Raw genomic sequence first — 19,268 nt, forward strand, 5'->3', positions numbered from 1 at the left:
CTGCCCCCCGGATGGGTTCTGCTTCTGCTTCTGCTCCCCCGGGGGCTGCGGGCTCGGCACGGGCTCGGCGGGCAGCGGGGGGCAGCGGGGGGCACCGGGAGGGGGCGGGGGGGGGTGAGGGGCAGCGGGGAGCAATGGGGGGGGGCACCGAGGAGCACCGGGGGGCACCGGAGGGCACTGGGGGGGAGCAGGGAGCACCGGGGGGGGGCACGGAGCGGCACCGGGGGGCACTGGAGGGCACTGGGGGGGCGCGGGGAGCACCGGGGGGCCCCGAGGAGCACCGGGGGTCACCGGGGAGCATTGAAGAGCAGAGAGGAGCACCGGGGAGCCCCGAGGAGCAGCGGGGGTCACCGGGGGGGCAGGCCTCGGCCAGCGTGCGAGCAGCATGGGGTAGGCAGGGGGGCTGTAGGGCGGCTCGGGGGGCACACCGGGGCCCGAGGGAGGGCTGGCGGGGCCGGGGGGCAGCGTGAAGGCGGCGGGGAGGGACCGTGAGTGCAGCGGGTCCGGCGGCGGCGGCGGCTCCATGGGGGCTCCGGCGCCGATCGCGTCCCGCCCCCTGGGCGCACTCCTTTCCCGCCCTCCGCCGGCGCGCCGGCGCGCCCCGCCCCGCGAGGCCCCGCCCCGCGGCCGCTGCGCGGCGCGCCGGCGCGCCCCGGCGGCGCATGCGCGGCGGGGGAATGGTGGCGGGAGGGACGGAGGGCGGGGGCGGGAAGCGGGCGGTGCCGCCCCGCTGCCGCACAGGCTCGGCGGGCCCGGCGCGCTGCTCCAGGTACACGGGGCCGGGGGAGCGGGCACCGAGCCCCGAGGGGCGCCCCGGCAGCGGGAGGGGGCCCGGGGCAGCGGGGGGCGACCCCCCGAGGGGCGGGGTGCGGGAGGGAGGGGAGGGCGCGGGCGCGCTGCGGGGGTCGCGGCGTCCGTGGGGGTGTCCCCCCCCCCCCCCCCACCACCATCACCATCACCCACCCTTCCTCCTCTCTTCCTCCCTTCTCCTCTTCCTCGTCTGCCTCCTCCCGGGGTCCCGGGAGCGGCCGCGGTGTGACCCCGCGGGCAGGGAGGAGGAGGAGGAGGAAGGCTTCGTGCCGGCTGACAGCTCGCAGACCGGCAGAATGGGGCGAAACCGGGCGAAATTGGGTAAAAAGGGGGGGGGACAGGCGCGCACCCACCCCCCACCCCCCGCCCTCGGCAGCCAGCCGGTTACGGGATTTCCGTGCCCGCCGGTTACAGATTAACCCCGAGGGCTGGGCTGTGGCTCGCGGCTGGTTAAAAGGAATTAAAACGACACCAAAAAAAAAAAAAAAAAAAGAGGTAATAAATTAAATTCCCCAGCTCCCCGGATCCTGCCTCGCCGCCGGGCTGTGACCGCGGGGCGGAAGGGCTGGGGGAGCTTCCTGCAGCGGGGGCACCCTGCGGCTCCGCTGGGGCAAAAACAGGGGAAATCGGGAAACGGACCCGGAAGATAGTGAAAACTGCGGAACGGGTGCGCTGGGCGCGGGGCTGTGGCTCCAGGGAGCGTGCCACCGCCGTGCCACACCGCCTGCCCTGCCGAACAGCAAACCCCAAAACTTTACAGCTGTTTTTCCATCACCGTTACCATTACCAACGTAAAACTTTATTTTTTTTCCCCTGCCCAGGCGCGCGGGGCCCGGTGCCGGCAGGGCTGGCACCCGCTGCGTCACCGGGGCTCGCCGCAGAAGCGCCCCCGGCCACCCCGTCTGCCCCTGCTTGCCAGCAAGGCTTGTTTGCCTTCCCTGGAGCCTGGCCAGGAAATTCGGTGTGCATTCACCTAGCCCTTTATTATTATTATTATTATTATTATTTTTTCTCCTTTTTAACTTTTCTCTCCCCCCCCCTCATCCCGAGGGGTGGCATGGGGGTGGCCGTGCTCGCCCATCGCCGTGCGCCTTGCTGTCTGGTGCCCATGGGAGGCACCGGGGGCGATTTGCAAACCACTGCACGTGACGAGGCGCCGCCAGATTGCCCTGGGGTTCGGGGCGTGCTGCTGTGAGCAGCAGAGCCCACTTCTGCTTTGCAGCCCGGCCAGAGCGCCTGGGCTGCTCGCTGGGGGTGCTGAGCACCTTGCACGTGAGTGCCTGCAGCGTTACGCCGGGTGTGGAGCTGCAACGCCCACGGCAAGTGCCCTTTTCCCCCCAGCCTGAGCTCTCTGTGCTTGGCTTTTCGCACCCTGCTTTCAGCCTTCGCCTTGGCCACATGCGGCTGCTGGTGGTCGTGGAGGGCGTGCGTGGCGCGGGGCGGCCCCTGCCCTGCTGCAAAATGTTGCCTTTTCCCCTCTGGTGATGGAAACGCCTCCAAAAACGGTTTGGGTTCATCCTGAAGATCTGTTTTGGTCAAAGATCTTAAAGAGTGGGGCTGCTGGGATGGTCGGCACGGCTGGACGGGTTCCTGCCCGCTCTCACCATCCTTTTTTTGCTCCCTCCTCAGCGTTACCCAGGTTTGGGCTGGGAGGGAGTTAATTTCATCATCTGATGCTGTTCCCCTCGTGGTCCTGACCCTGCCCTGGAGGCTGCACGTCCTCCGTTCCCCAGGGCGGCTCAGGGGGCAGGGATGGAAGGCAGCCCTGCGCTCAGCTCCGGAATATTTTTAGATGTAGGGAAGATGACGAGCGCCGGCCTGCTGACCGCAGCAGCCCGCCCTGCCTGCGAAACACTCAAAAAAAAAAAAAAAAAAAAAAAACCTTTTCCACCACCGGCTGCCGCGGGGACTCATCCTGCCCGGGGGGCTGCGGGGCAGGGTGCGTGCTCGGGGTGTGTGGAGGGGGGGAGCCCCCGCTCGCCTCGCATTCCTCGTCGGCGGGGGCCGAGGGCCTCTGCGAGGGCTCCTGCTGCACGCAGCATTGCCGAACGGCTCAGGAATGCGCAGCTGGAGCCGCTCCATGCACTGGTGGAGGCGGCACCGCGCTCCTCCCGCCCGGCCCCGGGCAGATGCGGTGTGCATCCGCTGGGATTCCTGCCTCCTCCGGCTATCCGAGGCTGCGGGGAGCCTGCAGAGGGTCAGCCCCGGTGGAGGAGCGGGGTCGCTCCGTTCAGTGGGCTCCAGAGGGCACGGGGCACCCAAATTGCCCCTTGGAGGTGGGGCTGAGGTTTGCATCGCCTGTGCTCCCCCCCGCCCGGTGCAGGGGTCCCTATCTGCTCCCCAAGGGCTCTGTGCCCCCAGGAAGCACGCACGGGTTTTCCGGGCTCGGCACCTTGGGGTGGCCGTGTGGGACCTCTGCTGGGCCCCGATAGCGGGGCCGGACACTGGTGGCCTCGGGTCAAAGCAGGGTTTTCCTTCTTGTGGCTTCTGTGTCAGGGCGGTTATAATTAACCCCCTTCCCGTCACGCTGCCCCAGCTTATCTCGCCGCCCTGCTGGCACGCGTTTCCTCCTGGCTGCTGGGCGAGGGCTGCAGAACCCACCCCGTGATGCTAGGGTGAAGGGTTGGGAAGGCACCGTCCCGGACAGAGCTCAAAACCACCCTTGGGTGCTGCAGGGTGAGGGGCGAGGAGCTTCATCTGAAGCCCTCGTGTCCATGAAGGACCTCGGTAGCCGTCACCACCAGCCCTTGCTGGCTTGGGGAGCCGAGCCCTGATCTCTGCTCCCCCTCCACAGCACCCAGGCACATTTGGTGGGGCGAGCACACAAATCTCCTTCACCCGAGAAGATCCCGGCCGCCTCCCGGTCCCCGGGGTCCTGGCACCGAGAGCTGACCCCCTTGTGTCCCCCGGCAGGTGACGCAGGAGTGGGGACGGTCCAGCCGCCACCATGGTTGCCCTCTCGCTGAAGATCAGCATCGGCAATGTGGTGAAGACGATGCAGTTCGAGCCCTCCACCATGGTGTACGACGCCTGCCGCATGATCCGGGAGCGGGTGCCCGAGGCACAGATGGGACAGCGTAAGTCCACGGTCACCCCGTCTTCTCCCTGCAGTGCCCTCCTCCTCCTGGGCTCGTCCCCCATCCTCTCTTGCTGCCCCTGTCTCTGTTTTCCCAGCTGCAGCTCCTTTTTTTCCTTTTCACGCCCCAAACAGCCTCTCACCTGCCCGGGACAGGCTTGGCACTGGTGCTGTCAGGACACCAAGCCCCTCTCCCACTGCTGCAGCTTTGGACAAGCCAAATTTATTTCAGGCTGCTCTCTGCGACCTGTTGCTGCTCAGCATAAGGCTGTTCAGTCCCCTAAAAAAAATAAAATTAAAAATTTGGCATTTCTCAGCCTCCCCTTCCCATTTCATTCCATGCAAGCCTGGGTTTCTGCACCCAGAAGAGAGTAGCAGTGGGGCGCGTGTTTAAGGTTTAAGGGAGAGGGGAGCCTGTCCCTGCTAGGGGGCAAAGAAACTGGATTCTGAACCTCAGAACCTTTTGTGCAGAGTGGTTTTTTTTTGTAGGAGACAGCCCCCATCCACGAGGATGCTCTCGTGTTCACTGAGCACCGTGGCTGCTTTTGGAGGTCTGGAGTTTTTTGGGGTCTGCACCCCATGGTGCAGCGATGCTGGTGTGGGTGCGCTGCAGGTCCTGCTCTGCCAGCGTGCTGGGAGAGGTGGCCCAGATATCGCTGCTTGGTGGCCCTTTGCTGGGCGCACAGGCTCCCAAAAATGAAGGCAGTGTCCCTGCCGTGTGGGGTTGCGGCCCCAAAAAGCTCCGAGAGGAGCTGACGTGACCTGCGTGCTCAGGGTGTGGGTTGTCAGCTTTTAAGGTCACTTACTTGAAAATTAGTATTTACTTATTTTATAAGTATTTACTTATTTTTACTTATTAAGTATTTTTCTTTAAATGAGAATTTAATTTAAATGAGAATAACCAGTATTTCCTGCAGCCTGACCGGTGATCCCCTCGCACCTCCATGCTCCCCATCAGCTCCCTTTCAGAGCACAGGGCCAGACCTCGGGGCTCTCTGTGCTCCCTCATTTATGCCTGGGACGAAATGTGGGGGCTCAGGGCGGCAGGGGAACACAGGGGAAGTGCAATAGTGGTCCAGCTCTCCGAGCCAGCTCCCCGCCTGCCTCTTGTCTCCTCTCCCCTGCCTGCATTCATTAATCTGGCCAAGGCTAGGTGGGCTTGAGCAGCCGCAGTGCTCCCGGCGGGTGCTCCTGCACCATATAAGTTCACTTTTCCTTTCTTGGGGAATGTACATCCCTCCCCGGCGGCCCTCCGCGAGGCCGTGACGTGCTGGTGAGCTGCTACCTCGCCGAGCCTCTTTTCAGCTGTAATATCTCCCTGCTGCCGTCAGGCTCAGAATTAAGCCGATGACAAACGAGCTCACCACGCGAGCCGTGCCCGGGCGATTGATTCCTGCCTCGGGCAGGGAGCGGCCGCGGCGTGGGGACCACGGGAGGAAGAGGAGAAGGAGGAGGAGGAGGAGGAGGAGGAGGAGGAGGAGGAGGAGGAGGAGGAGGGGAAGGCGACGACATCTGGGAGCAGCGGATTCCTGGCGGAGCAGAGGAAATGCCTTCTCGCTCTGTGTGACCGCAGCTTTCGGTTTCGGAGGGGGACGGGGTGTTTATACAGATCCGCAGCCATTGCATTTCCTGCCCCTGGGCCCGGGCCAAGCTGCTCGTAAAGGGCGAGGAGAAAAACCTTAAAGGGAGCTGCTCGTGCCCGAGTTCCTGCCCCCTTGCTCACGGCTTTTCCCTAGAACAGCTGGAGCTCGGCCCTGCTGGAAACGGGGCTGGGCTCAGCGCTGCTGCTCCTCGCTGCCTCCCCTTCCCCACCGCCGTGCCCCCGGCTCTCCAAAATAGTTTGGGTTGCAGTTTTGGGAACCTCGCACACAGATCTTCCCTTTCTCTGCTCAGAGCTCTTCTTTCCCTCTGTGACCCCTGCAGCTGTTGTTTCTCCTCGCTGCCCTTACCCGGTGGCCCTGGTGGATCCCTTTTCTAGCTGCTCGTTTATTTTGTCACCTTCAGCAGGGTTGGGCTGCTTAAATCTGGGCACACCCAGCCCCTGCCCCCCAGCAGACCCATCCTGAGCGTGCTTTCCTGCCCTGCTCCTCTCTCTCTGCGCCAGGAAAGGGGTCTCAAGCTGCTGGGCCAGGCGTTACCCAATTCCCCTGCTTTTGGCCTGGGTTTTGTGGCTGAAATGTGGCATCCCCGCACCCTCTGTGCACAGCCTCCAGCTCTGCTCTTGCCCCGTGTCAGGAAGCGCCTCTCCCCTCCCGAGCCAAAGATCCAGACAAGCTGCTCGGTTTTCAGAGCTTTAGAATTATCCTCTTAAAATTGGCTTCGAAAATAGTTGTTTTCTTTTATTAAAAAAAAAAAAAAAAAGGAAAGAAAGAAAGAAAAGAGAAGCAAAGGCCAGCCTCCCCGCTTCTCCTGTTCCCTTTAGCAGGATCCTCAGCACAGCGTGAGCCGGGCAGGCGCAGGGCAGCTCAGGAATTTCCCCTTCCCCGCCAGCAACGCCCGCTTACAAAACCAATGGCCGGCCCAGCAGCTGCTGGAGGGGAGGAGAAGGGCTTTTGGAAGGGAGGAGAAGGGCTTTTGGAGGGGAGGAGAAGGGCTTTTCCCGGGGCCAGACCCCGTCCCGCTTCTCGCAACAAGAGCAGCGGGGCTGTCCCTGGGCTCTGGCAGCAGCCGACCCACCCAGTCCCCTGGCACAAGCTGGCAGGATTTACAGAACATGGCTTCTGCACCAATTCACCGTGTCCGAGACCTTGTAAACCTCCAGCACGTCCTCCTCCAGCCTGCTCCTCCCCAAAGCAAGGAGTGCCAGCTTCTTTAGTGCCCCGTACCGAGCGTGTCCACCTCGGTGTATTTTCAAGGGGCAGCAACGCCCCAAGGTTTGCTGAGGTTGTACAGACCGGGGAGGCGATGCCCTCTGCCTCGTTCCCAGCACCCTTCCTGGTAAAACCCAGCATTTTTTCACCGTGCTTTGCCTGCTAGGTTTTGCAGCATCTTGTCATCGTGCCTTGTTATGTTTCGCACCAAAGTTTTCAGCTGTCAAGCACAGCTCCAAGCTCTCTCCTCAGCTGTGGCTGTCACCATTGCGTAGGCGTGCTTTCGATGAATTTCCCTGTAGATAAGTGGATGTCAAACACCTACCCCGGCGCTCCTTTGCCAGCTTTGTGCCCACTCAGGCTTTCCCCCTGCTCGTGGCAGCGGTGGCTGCTCACCGCAGCGCTCTTTCCTGGCCCGGGGCTGTGCTGACACAGGCTCTCTGTTTTCCAGCCAACGATTTCGGGCTGTTCCTCTCGGATGAAGACCCAAAGAAAGGGATCTGGCTGGAGGCTGGGAAGGCTCTGGACTACTACATGCTCCGCAATGGGGTAAGCACTCAGCCCACATCGTGCACCCCGCGTCCCCCCATGGTCAGGGGGAGCTGCGGGTGCCCGGTGCCGGTGCTGGGAGCTGTGCTCGCTGTGCCTGCAGGACACCATGGAGTACAAGAAGAAGCAGCGGCCCCTGAAGATCCGCATGCTGGACGGGACGGTGAAAACAGTCATGGTCGACGACTCCAAAACCGTCACAGACATGCTGATGACGATATGCGCCCGGATCGGTGAGAGGACGGGTTTGGTGAGGGGCGGGAGGGTCTCAGGGGAGGAGGGCAGCGGCGCCAGCTCAGCCCCGTGCACCTCCTGCAGGCATCACCAACTACGATGAGTACTCCCTCGTTCGGGAGATCATGGAAGAGAAGAAGGAGGAGGTCACCGGCACGCTGAAGAAGGACAAGACCCTGCTGCGGGATGAGAAGAAGATGGAGAAGCTCAAGCAGAAGCTGCACACGGACGATGAGTGTACGTGCCGGGGAGTGCTTGGGATGGATCCAGCCCTTGCAGGGGGCAGCAGGGGTGGGAGCAGGGCCTCCTGCCCCGCTGTCTGTCCCTGCCCGGCTGTCTGTCCGTCCCTGCTGATGCTCTGCCCTCGCCTGCAGTGAACTGGCTGGACCACGGCCGGACCCTGCGCGAGCAGGGCATCGACGACAACGAGACGCTGCTGCTGCGGCGCAAGTTCTTCTACTCCGACCAGAACGTGGACTCGCGAGACCCCGTGCAGCTCAACCTGCTCTACGTGCAGGTATGGTGCTGCCCTGTGCCCCTCGGGGCTCGTAATTAAGCTTTTTGGCCAGGGGCAGCCGTGGGGGCGTTTCAGGGTGCTCAGACCCCGGCGCTTTCTCTCCCCGCGCAGGCTCGGGATGACATCCTCAACGGCTCCCACCCCGTCTCCTTTGACAAAGCGTGCGAGTTTGCTGGCTACCAGTGCCAGATCCAGTTCGGGCCACACAACGAGCAGAAGCACAAGCCAGGCTTTCTGGAGTGAGTGTCCCGGGGGTGCCGCTGCCCCTGCCAGCGCCCTCCCCTTAGCGCCTGCGCCGAGCCGCAGCCCCTGGGGCTCCGTCATCCCCAAGGGGTGGCTCCGAGGAGGAGAGGCCCTGCGGGTCCTGGAGTTGTCGTTAGCGCAGCGACCTCTCCCACATCCTTCCTGTTCCCAAAAACCGTGCCCTAACAGCTGATTTTGCTGTCTTTTGGCAGGCTGAAGGACTTCCTGCCCAAGGAGTACATCAAGCAGAAAGGGGAGCGCAAGATCTTCATGGTACGTGCAGGGCGGAGCGGGGAGAGCCTGGGAAGGCTGTGATGGGGGGGGGGGACAGCACGGTGTCACAGCCAGGGGTCCATGGAGCTGTCCTGACGTCCCCTCATTGTTGCTGCAGGCTCACAAGGGCTGCGGGAACATGAGTGAGATCGAGGCCAAAGTTCGCTACGTGAAACTGGCCCGTTCCCTCAAGACCTATGGCGTCTCCTTCTTCCTGGTCAAGGTAGAGCAGCGGCTCCCCAGCCCCACCCCTTGTGCTAGCTGGCCAAAATTCCCTTTTTTTCCAGCATCCCTGCATCACTCCTGTCCCCATCCGCTCCTCACCCCACATTGCTCCAGCTTTCCTCGTCTCCCTGCCCCTCGTTTTGGCTTTCCATCCGTGCTGCCTTCTTGCTCCCTGGCTCTTGCTTTTCCCCGTGTCCTTTCCAAGACCCACCTGGAAGCGTGGCCTTGGGGGTCTTTGCTGACTCTTTCCCGAGCCAGCTTTGGGGCAGCCCCTCACCCTTTTGTCCCATCCCGCAGGAGAAGATGAAGGGGAAGAACAAGCTGGTGCCGCGGCTGCTGGGGATCACCAAGGAGTGCGTGATGCGCGTGGACGAGAAAACCAAGGAAGTGATTCAGGAGTGGAGCCTGACCAACATCAAGCGCTGGGCAGCCTCCCCCAAGAGCTTCACCCTGGTAGGAGCCAGCCCCAGCCCTCCTGCTCGCCCCCCGAGTTGTCCCCCTCCGTGGGGCTGCCTTGCCCTGCTCCCCCTGCCTCTGCTGGCCCCGAGATGGGTGGATGGAGGTGCTGAGCCCTGCTCCTGGCACAGCAGCTGGCCACGGCTGCTTAGCACATACCAGAGGGGCTCAGGACGGGCGCAAGCGCCCTGCCCTGGTGCAACCCCGTGCCATGCTGTTGCAGGATTTCGGAGATTACCAGGATGGCTACTACTCCGTGCAGACAACGGAGGGGGAGCAGATCGCCCAGCTGATCGCCGGCTACATCGACATCATCCTGAAAAAGGCGAGTGCCTGGGTGTGCGGGGAGCCTGCCTACAGCTGGCTCCTCTCCTCAGGGTGCTGCAAGGTGCCCCTTGGGCACGCAGTGCTGCTGGGGGGGCTGGGGATGTGCCGTGGGGTTTTGGGGGTGCCCCAGCCTGGGCAGCGGTGGGGAGGCTGGGGAGGTGCACGCAGGCTGACGTTTTTTTATCTTCACCTCCACAGAAAAAGAGCAAGGACCACTTCGGCCTGGAGGGCGATGAGGAGTCCACCATGCTGGAGGACTCGGTGTCTCCCAAGAAGTAAGTGTGCTGTGCTGCGGGATGGCTGCAGCCCCCGGCACCCTGTGGGCACCCTTCACCCTCAGGGTGTTCGTACACGGCGGTGGTGCTGGTTCAGGGAGGTTTGTCCAAGCGTTCCTGGATCTACCTGCTGCTTTTTTTCCCCCCTTTGCAGGTCGACAGTGCTGCAGCAGCAGTTCAACCGTGTTGGCAAGGCGGAGCTGGGCTCGGTGGCCCTGCCGGCCATCATGCGCACGGGGGCTGGGGGCCCCGAGAATTTCCAGGTGGGCACCATGCCCCAGGCCCAGCTGCAGATCACCAGCGGCCAGATGCACCGTGGGCACATGCCCCCCTTGGTAAGCACTCCCCCGTGCCCACCGCTGCAGGATGCAGGCACCTGCGGGGCTGTTCCTGCTGCTGTGGTTCATGGCGCAGCCCTGCTGCTGCTGGGGGGGCTGCCCTCCTCTTCATCCTCCTCTGCAGCCAAGGAAATGTTTGAGCAGGGCCACACGGAGTCTGTCACCTTCGGTGGTCCCCAGCCTGCCCCCAGTAAAAGTTTTGTGTCCCCACAGTCTTTGCTTCTGCCCCCAGAGAGGTGGTTACAGGCTGGGTTCCCCACTGGGCATCCACTTTGCATTAGGGGCACGGAGTGGAGACCCCCCCCCTTTTTGCTGTCTGCCCACCTTTTTTTATGTCAGCTCCTTCCCAGAGCACTTCCCCTCACCCTGCCCTTGCCTTGCAGACTTCAGCCCAGCAGGCGCTGACGGGCACCATCAACTCCAGCATGCAGGCTGTGAACGCAGCCCAGGCCACCCTGGACGACTTCGAGACCTTGCCGCCCCTCGGGCAGGATGCTGTGAGTGCCTGGGGGAAAAGGGGTCCGGGCTGGGGGAGCCCTGCTGGGGGGGCTTTGGGTTCGTGGTGGGGTGGATGAGGCTGTGTCCCAGGAGAAGTGTCGGCAGCTCCCGGGATGATCTGCTCCCCGCAGAGGTGGGGTTGTGTCCAGGCACAGGAGTGCAAGGGGTGCTTGGTCGTGGGGGACTTGTTTTAAAACACTTGCAGCTTTAGGATGAGCTGAATTTGGGGAGGTCCCTTCTCTTCCTTCCCTTCTCCTTGTCTCCCCGTTCTTGCACCTGCCTGGGGCTCCCCACCGCCACCTCCACCTCCTGACCCTGTTCTCCTCATTTTAGGCTTCCAAAGCGTGGCGCAAGAACAAGATGGATGAGTCCAAGCATGAGATCCACTCCCAGGTGGATGCTATCACCGCTGGCACAGCCTCGGTGGTCAACCTCACGGCAGGTGAGGACAGTAGCCATCCTCCACCTCTGGGGAAGGCTTGGTCTCCCTTCTCCAGCCTTTGGATGAAGATCAATGTTCCTGCCCTCCCTTGGAGACTGGAGGGAGGCAGCCTGGCTCAAGCAGAGCTAACAGAGCCCAGACCTCTTCTGATGTGCCTGGAGAATCAGCAGCACTCCCTGCCTTTCCACCCCACAACGTCCCTGTCGGTGCACAGGCTGCTCCCCATCCTTCCCCTGCTGTGCCTGACCTCTCCTCCCCTAAACCACGGCCGCAGCGTGGTCCAGCTCTCCTTTCCCGTGCCGTCCTTCCCAAATAACGTGCCCATTTTTTGGACTCGGGGCTTTTGGGGGCGTCACTGGATGTATCCCACCCCCACATCTCCTCTCCTTCCCGCGCAGGGGACCCGGCAGATACCGACTACACGGCCGTGGGCTGCGCCGTCACCACCATATCCTCCAACCTGACCGAGATGTCCAAGGGCGTGAAGCTGCTGGCCGCGCTGATGGAGGATGAGGGAGGGAACGGGCGGCAGCTCCTGCAGGCAGCCAAGAACCTGGCCAGCGCCGTCTCCGACCTGCTGAAAACGGCGCAGCCTGCCAGCGCCGAGGTGCGAGGGGGCCAGGGGGCGGCACGGGAACACCTCGGTTTGGGGCTTGCTCAAAACCCACCGTTGTTTTTTATTTTTTTTTTTTTTTTTCATTTTTCCCTCCTTCCTTGCAGCCCCGCCAGAACCTCCTGCAGGCTGCCGGCCTCGTGGGCCAGACCAGCGGGGAGCTGCTGCAGCAGATCGGGGAGAGCGACACCGACCCTCGGTTCCAGGTGGGTGCGCCTGGCCGCGCATGGGGACGCGCGCTCGGAAAAACCTTCTGCCTTGCACAGGAGCGCCCCGCGGGGACCTTCTGCCGGCAGGAGAGGTCCGTGCTGAAGCTTGGCCCGTGCAGGGTGACTTTGCCCAGGGAGGGGACGGGCCGATTCCCATCCCCGTCCTTGGAGCCGCGGTCCCGTAACGCCTCTTGTCTTGTGGATTCTCATGTAGATACCAGAAAGCCGGAGCGCTTGGATCCTGTCTGCCTCTGACCCAAAGACGGTAAAAGGGAGCTGTAGGCATGGCTCGGTGGTGTCTGCCCCTCTCCGATGTGAGGGCTGCTCCTCTGGGGACGATCAGCTGAACTCTTGGGAGAAGGGCTCTGGTGGAAAATCTGCTTTTCTCCTAATCAGCTCTCCGAAGTCCATGCACTCGGGTCACTGCCCGGGCGAGCTGTGCCCAGGTCTGTGAGGCTGCCCAGAGCAGGGAACCGAGGCAGCTGAAGCCTCGTGGTTGTTTTTTTTTTTTTTTTCTGCTGAGCCACGCTGTTTTTCCATGACTGCTGTTCCCAGCACAAGGGAGGCAGCAGACTGTGCTGGGAGAGGGAGCCAGCCCTCGCATGGACCAAAACAGGCTCCCGAATGGAGACGTTTTGGTTCACTGTGGCCGCAATATGAGCAGAAAACCCTGGAAGGAGCGCCAGGAAAGGCAGCTCCATCCTGCAGGGCCCCTGCTGCAGAGCTGGCAATCCCAGCTCACGTAACCAGTGGAGGGCAGCGGGGCCGAGGGGCAGATTTAGGAACCGGAGGGCGATGTGCAGGGCAGCCTGCCCCTCCGCCACCAGACCCAAGTGTATCTGCTTCCTTCCTCTGGGCTCCTCTGCCGCGGGGCTGCTTCTCTGCCTCGGGCAGCTGCTGTGCTTCGGGGAACTGGTGGCTCCTGAGCTCGCTGCATGTGCTCTCGGGCTGCTGTCCTGCCTGGAAGGCTGATGGATGGCAGCAGGAGCAGCCTTTGCTCGCAGGAGACGTGGGGACGGTGCGACCTTTCTGCTTGGTGGCCAGAGGCTTTGCTGTCGTAGCAGGGTGCAGCTTCAGGGCTTGCTCAAGATCCTGGTGGTGGTTTTGCCTGGTTTACGCTCTGCAAGCACGCCCTCGGAAGGAGGGCCGGGGCTTGGCAGCGCCGTAGCTGCTGTCTGCAGCAGGAGGGTGCCCGTGCAGCCGCCAGGGAGCCGTGCCCTGGGCACAGCACCTCGTCCGAGCTCCCTGCAGGTCCTGAGGGCTGCAGCGTGCTGTGGGGTCGGGCGTTTTGCGAGGGAAGCTGCCTGCTGGCAGGGCGTCCTGGCATTGTGGTTCTCGCTGCGGTACCACTGAGGATGTGGCACGGGTTGTTTGTTCCTGCGGCGGCATCACGGGTGATGCTGGAGGTTGTCCAGGCTGCTCCTGGAGGTGTTTCCATCCAGGGCAGCGTCCTGGTGCCGGCTGTGGCACACCGTAGGGATGCGCTCGAGGAGTTGCCAGCCACGCCAGCCGCTCCAGGAGTTCGCTGCGAGGCCGAGGTGGCGGAAAGGCCCCCTGAGCTCATGTTTCCCTGCTGAATATTTCACGAGAGAGCCGCGCGGGCGGCCGTGCCGTGCCGGGCTCCGCGGTGACTCCGGCGCTGACCTCCTCCATCCCCGCAGGACATGCTGATGCAGCTGGCCAAGGCCGTGGCCAGCGCCGCCGCCGCCCTGGTGCTGAAAGCCAAGAACGTGGCTCAGAAAACGGAGGACTCGGCGCTGCAGACGCAGGTGATCGCGGCCGCCACGCAGTGCGCCCTCTCCACCTCCCAGCTGGTGGCCTGCACCAAGGTAAGCGGCACCGACCACCACCCCGCGGGGTTTGGGGCAGCAAGTCCTGGTTCCTCTCCTCCTTGGAGGTCGGGGGCAGCTCCTGGAGAGCAGGCACCGCGTGGTGACAGAGCTTTCTCCTCCCCTGCAGGTGGTGGCTCCCACCATCAGCTCCCCGGTGTGCCAGGAGCAGCTGATCGAGGCCGGCAAGTTGGTGGCCAAGTCTGCAGAGGGCTGCGTGGAGGCCTCCAAGGCGGCCACCAGCGACGACCAGCTGCTGAAGCAGGTGGGGGTGGCGGCCACCGCCGTCACCCAGGCCCTGAATGACCTGCTGCAGCACATCAAGCAGCACGCCACGGGCGGGCAGCCCATCGGGCGCTACGACCAGGCCACCGACACCATCCTCAACGTCACCGAGAACATTTTCAGCTCCATGGGCGACGCGGGTGAGAGCGAGTGGCTGGTGGTGCCTGGGGGGGGGGAGCAGAGTGGGTGGGGGGCTGGAGGGAGCACGGGTAGATGGAGCAGCCTCTCCGGGGCCATGTTTCCGTGCCTGTTTGCTGTGCCTTTGCTGTGGTCTGGTGCCTGGAGGCTGGTGTGGTGGAGCGGGGAGGTGTCAGGGAGCCCCCGGGACTCACTGACAGCCACCCTTCCTTTCCGTCCCAGGGGAAATGGTGAGGCAGGCTCGTATCCTGGCCCAGGCCACCTCCGACCTCGTCAATGCCATCAAAGCCGACGCAGAGGGAGAGACAGACCTGGAGAACTCGCGCAAGCTGCTGAGTGCAGCCAAGATCCTGGCCGACGCCACCGCCAAGATGGTCGAGGCCGCAAAGGTTCGTGGTGCACGGGAGGAGCTGCTGGAGCAGTGGGGCTGCTCCCCGTAAAGTGTGGGCTGTAAAGGAGTGACGGCTCTCCTGCTTTGCCCAGGGAGCCGCAGCCCACCCGGACAGCGAGGAGCAGCAGCAGCGGCTGCGGGAGGCAGCAGAGGGGCTGCGCATGGCCACCAACGCCGCGGCGCAGAACGCCATCAAGAAGAAGCTGGTGCACAAGCTGGAGGTGAGCACCGGGCAGAGAGGGAGCAGGGTTGGTGTGGGAGCTGGTCCTGGCCAGGAGCCTGGATCCCAGAGCTTTCTGGAGAGACGACATCCCTTTTGGGCAGTTTATATGTTCGTGCTGAATCCTGTAGAGACTTCACTGTCGTCCCATTTTCCATGTCCACACCACGTTGCCTTGCGCTGCTGAACTTGATCTCCAGCACCAGAGCTGCTGGTGATGCTGTGGCAGGCAGAGCCACAGCAGGAGAGCCTTAGAGGGGAGCGGGACCCTAGTTCATGTTGGGGAGGGCTTCCAAACCACCTTGCCCCCACGGCTGACCCCGGATTTCCCCCTGCAGCACGCAGCCAAGCAAGCGGCCGCCTCCGCCACCCAGACCATCGCCGCCGCGCAGCACGCCGCCGCCTCCAACAAGAACCCTGCTGCCCAGCAGCAGCTGGTGCAGAGCTGCAAGGTGAGGGGCACGGGGGAAAATGGACCAAGCTGGTGGGAAAAGATGCTGGGAGAGAATTGTAGTTACGTGTCCAGCTTTTATTGTGTTTGTGCCGAGCAGCCTTATTGTGAGAACAGTGATTCTGGCAAATACAGCGTGAGGGGGTTTAAAAGGTTTTTTGAACGTGACTTGGTGTCACGCAGCATCTTCAGCAAAATGTTAGCGGGGTTTGGCATCTGTGAAGGGGTCGGGGATGGCTCTGGGTGTTGTTGTAGAGCACTGGGTTCTGGGGGGATGCCTGCAAGGAGGCTCTTGAGGGGCTAGGTTCATGTCTGACTCTGATCACATCTGATTCTGATCAATGATCACGAGCTCATAGAATGGTTTGGGTTGGGAAGGACCTTTAGGATCATTTAACTCCAACCCCCTGCCATGGGCAGGGACACCTCCCCCCAGCCCAGGCTGCCCCCAGCCCCATGCAGCTTGGCCTTGAGCACTGCCAGGGATGGGGCAGCCACAGCTGCTCTGGGCAGCCTGGGCCAGGGCCTCACCACCCTCTGAGTGAAGAACTTCTTCCTTATATCTAAACTAAATTTACCCTCTTTTTTTTTAAAGCCATTCCCCCTTGTCCTATTGCTACACTCCCTGACAGAGCCCCTCTCCACAGCCACCATCGGTCAGACCTGCAGGTGGCCGAGCCGCAGGGGGCAGGGAGGGCAGGTTTGGCTGGAGCCACCGGAGGGACCTGCACTTTCCATGTCCCCTGCGGTGACTTTTATCTTCTCTCCTCGCAGGTGGTGGCCGACCAGATCCCCATGCTGGTGCAGGGCGTGCGGGGAAGCCAGTCTCAGCCAGACAGCCCCAGCGCCCAGCTGGCTCTCATCGCCGCCAGCCAGAACTTCCTGCAGGTACCCCCAAACCTGCTGCTGGCCGCGGGCAGTGAGGGGACAGCCAGCTGCGTGCCACCCCGTCTCACTCTTCCTTCTCTTGGCAGCCCGGTGGAAAGATGGTAGCCGCAGCCAAGGCCACCGTGCCCACCATCACCGACCAGGCATCCGCCATGCAGCTCAGCCAGTGTGCCAAAAACCTGGCTGCGGCCCTGGCCGAGCTCCGCACGGCTGCACAGAAGGTGAGAGGCTGGTGGAGGAGGCTGGGACAGCTCTTGTTGTGGCCAAGCTCCTACAAAAACGCTCTTCCTTCTCCCCACCACAGGCACAGGAGGCCTGTGGGCCCCTGGAGATTGACTCGGCGCTGGGCTTGGTGCAGAGCCTGGAGAGGGACCTGCAGGAGGCCAAGGCGGCCGCCAGGGATGGCAAGCTCAAACCTCTGCCTGGAGAGACGGTGAGGGGGCACACGGGGTGCTGTGCACGGGGGTTGGGGGCTGTCTGGGTGGGGTGTAACCCCTGCTCGCCCTGCAGATGGAGAAGTGCGCCCAGGACCTGGGGAACAGCACCAAGGCCGTCACCTCCGCCATCGCCCACCTGCTGGGCGAGGTGGCCCAGGGCAACGAGAACTACACAGGTACCAGCCCTCATGCCCCAGCCGTGCCCCGTGGAGGGGCTGTGCTCTCTCTGACTGATCTCTCTCCCCCATGACAGGCATCGCTGCCCGGGAGGTGGCCCAGGCGCTGCGCTCGCTCAGCCAGGCTGCCCGCGGCGTGGCGGCCAACACGTCGGACCCGCAGGCGCAGGGTGCCATGCTGGAGTGCGCCAGCGATGTGATGGATAAGGCCAACAACCTCATCGAGGAGGCCAGGAAGGCGGTGGCCAAGCCCGGAGACCCCGACAGCCAGCAGCGCCTGGTGCAGGTGGGATTGGGTCCCCGGGGGAGGCAGCGGGGTGGAGGCAGGGTGATGGGGGTGGCCGAGGCACAGCCACCGCTCTCGTCCTCTGCAGGTGGCCAAGGCGGTGTCGCAGGCGCTGAACCGCTGCGTGAACTGCCTGCCCGGGCAGCGGGACGTGGATGCTGCCATCCGCATGGTGGGAGAGGCCAGCAAGAGGCTGCTGTCGGATTCGGTGAGCTCAGCACAGGGCTGAGGGGGACGGGGAGGTGTTGTGGTGCTCACCGGCCGTGCTGGATGCTCTCCGGCACGTCCCCAGGTGTGTGAGGGTGCTGGGCTCCCCGTGCTGCTCCTGACCCTCTCCCTGCCTCCAGTTCCCTCCCAGCAACAAGACCTTCCAGGAGGCGCAGAGCCAGCTGAACCGGGCGGCAGCGGGACTCAACCAGTCTGCCAACGAGCTGGTGCAGGCATCGCGGGGCACCCCCCAGGACCTGGCCAAGTCCTCGGGCAAATTCGGACAGGACTTCAACGAGTTCCTGCAGGCGGGCGTGGAGATGGCCAGCCTGTCCCCGGTGAGAGCGAACACCCATTTGGCAGTCCTGGCTATGGTGGGAGGCTGCTGAGTGCTGGGGGAGGCATGCAGCCACGAGCAGTGGTTTGGGGACTGCTGTGAGCAGCTGTGGCTAACACCCTCGAGATGGAGCCTGGAGGTGGGATAAATAGCAAGAGCAGGGGAGGAAGTGGCTTGCGTGCAGTGAGCGTAGTCACCAAACGCTTGCTGCTGGTGGCCAGCGGGTGAGTTGGGTGAGGGGAGCTGGCGCAGCACAGAAACCACCAGAGAAACTCAGGGGGTGGGCACGGAGCTCGGGAACCTGCTGTTGGTGACTTTTTGGCTCCCTGCAGAACAAGGAAGACCAGGCGCAGGTGGTGTCAAACCTGAAGAGCATCTCCATGTCCTCCAGCAAGCTGCTGCTGGCAGCAAAGGCGCTTTCCGCCGACCCTGCGTCCCCCAACCTCAAGAATCAGCTGGCAGCGGCTGCACGGTAGGAGGAACTGCTTGGGCTGTGTGGAGGGAGGTGGGCAAGTGCCAAAGTGTGTGCTGGGCCAGCAGCTTCAGGAGTCCTGGTGTTTGCCTCCATGGGGCTCAGCTTGCTCTGGGGCTGTCCTGAGAACATTTATCTAATATCATCCTGACCTGGCTGCCTAAAGAGACAAGCCCTCGGGCTGGTAGGAGTGTCCTCCAGCCCGAACCTCTGCCCGTTTCCTGCACCAGGACATGCCCCACAGCCAGGTTAAGGATGTTTGCAGTAGTGGTGGCTCTGGGCGGTGACGGTGGCACTGATCCAGGCGTTGTCTCTCCCGGCAGGGCTGTGACCGACAGCATTAACCAGCTGATCACCATGTGCACCCAGCAGGCGCCAGGACAGAAGGAGTGCGACAATGCCCTGAGGGAGCTGGAGGTGAGAACTGGAGAATTCTGCTTGGCTGGGTGCTGGGATGTCTGGGGCGGGGAGAGGAGCAGCTCCTCTGTGCCACACGAGGCAGGAGAGAGCAAAAAAGGAGCTGTGAGTGCACAGTGATGTGGAGAGCTCGGACCCTTCCCCTTGACGTGCCACCCGTGTGTCTCTCTAGACGGTGAAGGAGCTGTTGGAGAACCCCACGCAGACTGTCAATGACATGTCCTACTTCAACTGCCTGGACAGCGTCATGGAGAACTCCAAGGTGGGTGTCTTCCTGCGGGTTACAGACGCCGGGCTGGCAGAGCAGTGAGCTCTGAGGCTGTGGCAGCGGGCGGGCGGTGGTCTCCAGCTGGTGGCCGTGTGTCCCGCAGGTGCTGGGCGAGTCCATGGCCGGCATCTCCCAGAACGCCAAGAACAGCAAGCTGCCCGAGTTCGGGGAGTCCATCAGCGCCGCCTCCAAAGCTCTCTGCGGGCTCACCGAGGCAGCAGCCCAGGTGAGATGCGCTTGGTCCCAGCCCCATCCATCTCACCCGGTGCTGGGAGTCTTCTCCTGCCCCGGTGCAAGCCCTCACTGCCTCTCTTTTATCTTCAGGCTGCCTACCTGGTGGGAGTTTCAGATCCCAACAGCCAGGCGGGTCAGCAGGGCCTGGTAGACCCCACTCAGTTTGCCAGAGCTAACCAAGCCATCCAGATGGCCTGCCAGAACCTGGTGGACCCTGCCTGCACGCAGTCACAGGTTGGTGTGAGCTGGGGCACCACCACGGGCGTTTTCCTGCCTAAAAGGGGGTGCTGGAGAGCAGGGAGGTGCTGCGGGTCCTGCCTCACTCTGCTCTCCTCCC

At 63.1% G+C, this 19,268-nt stretch overlaps 1 protein-coding gene across 1 annotated transcript in view; it reads left to right on the top strand.

Annotated features, from left to right (window-relative positions):
* Positions 1-718: 718 nt before the first annotated feature.
* The window catches only part of TLN1 (talin 1), a 30,440-nt gene continuing 11,890 nt past the window's right edge, over positions 719-19,268 (top strand). The window contains exons 1-34 of the mRNA XM_032205805.1: positions 719-769; positions 3,724-3,887; positions 7,148-7,245; positions 7,349-7,478; positions 7,564-7,716; positions 7,854-7,996; positions 8,108-8,235; positions 8,452-8,512; positions 8,631-8,735; positions 9,035-9,190; positions 9,417-9,518; positions 9,719-9,795; positions 9,950-10,130; positions 10,517-10,630; positions 10,965-11,073; positions 11,472-11,680; positions 11,794-11,892; positions 13,557-13,724; positions 13,855-14,149; positions 14,370-14,536; positions 14,631-14,759; positions 15,097-15,210; positions 15,984-16,097; positions 16,184-16,318; positions 16,402-16,530; positions 16,608-16,710; positions 16,788-16,996; positions 17,085-17,204; positions 17,344-17,541; positions 17,873-18,012; positions 18,336-18,429; positions 18,602-18,691; positions 18,801-18,923; positions 19,022-19,165. Coding sequence (XP_032061696.1) covers positions 3,758-3,887; positions 7,148-7,245; positions 7,349-7,478; positions 7,564-7,716; positions 7,854-7,996; positions 8,108-8,235; positions 8,452-8,512; positions 8,631-8,735; positions 9,035-9,190; positions 9,417-9,518; positions 9,719-9,795; positions 9,950-10,130; positions 10,517-10,630; positions 10,965-11,073; positions 11,472-11,680; positions 11,794-11,892; positions 13,557-13,724; positions 13,855-14,149; positions 14,370-14,536; positions 14,631-14,759; positions 15,097-15,210; positions 15,984-16,097; positions 16,184-16,318; positions 16,402-16,530; positions 16,608-16,710; positions 16,788-16,996; positions 17,085-17,204; positions 17,344-17,541; positions 17,873-18,012; positions 18,336-18,429; positions 18,602-18,691; positions 18,801-18,923; positions 19,022-19,165 — 4,467 coding nt within the window. The 5' untranslated portion in view covers positions 719-769; positions 3,724-3,757. The remainder of the gene's footprint in view (positions 770-3,723; positions 3,888-7,147; positions 7,246-7,348; positions 7,479-7,563; positions 7,717-7,853; positions 7,997-8,107; positions 8,236-8,451; positions 8,513-8,630; positions 8,736-9,034; positions 9,191-9,416; positions 9,519-9,718; positions 9,796-9,949; positions 10,131-10,516; positions 10,631-10,964; positions 11,074-11,471; positions 11,681-11,793; positions 11,893-13,556; positions 13,725-13,854; positions 14,150-14,369; positions 14,537-14,630; positions 14,760-15,096; positions 15,211-15,983; positions 16,098-16,183; positions 16,319-16,401; positions 16,531-16,607; positions 16,711-16,787; positions 16,997-17,084; positions 17,205-17,343; positions 17,542-17,872; positions 18,013-18,335; positions 18,430-18,601; positions 18,692-18,800; positions 18,924-19,021; positions 19,166-19,268) is intronic.

Source organism: Aythya fuligula, chromosome Z (assembly GCF_009819795.1).
Source record: "Aythya fuligula isolate bAytFul2 chromosome Z, bAytFul2.pri, whole genome shotgun sequence".
NCBI classification, from domain to species: Eukaryota; Metazoa; Chordata; class Aves; order Anseriformes; family Anatidae; genus Aythya; species Aythya fuligula.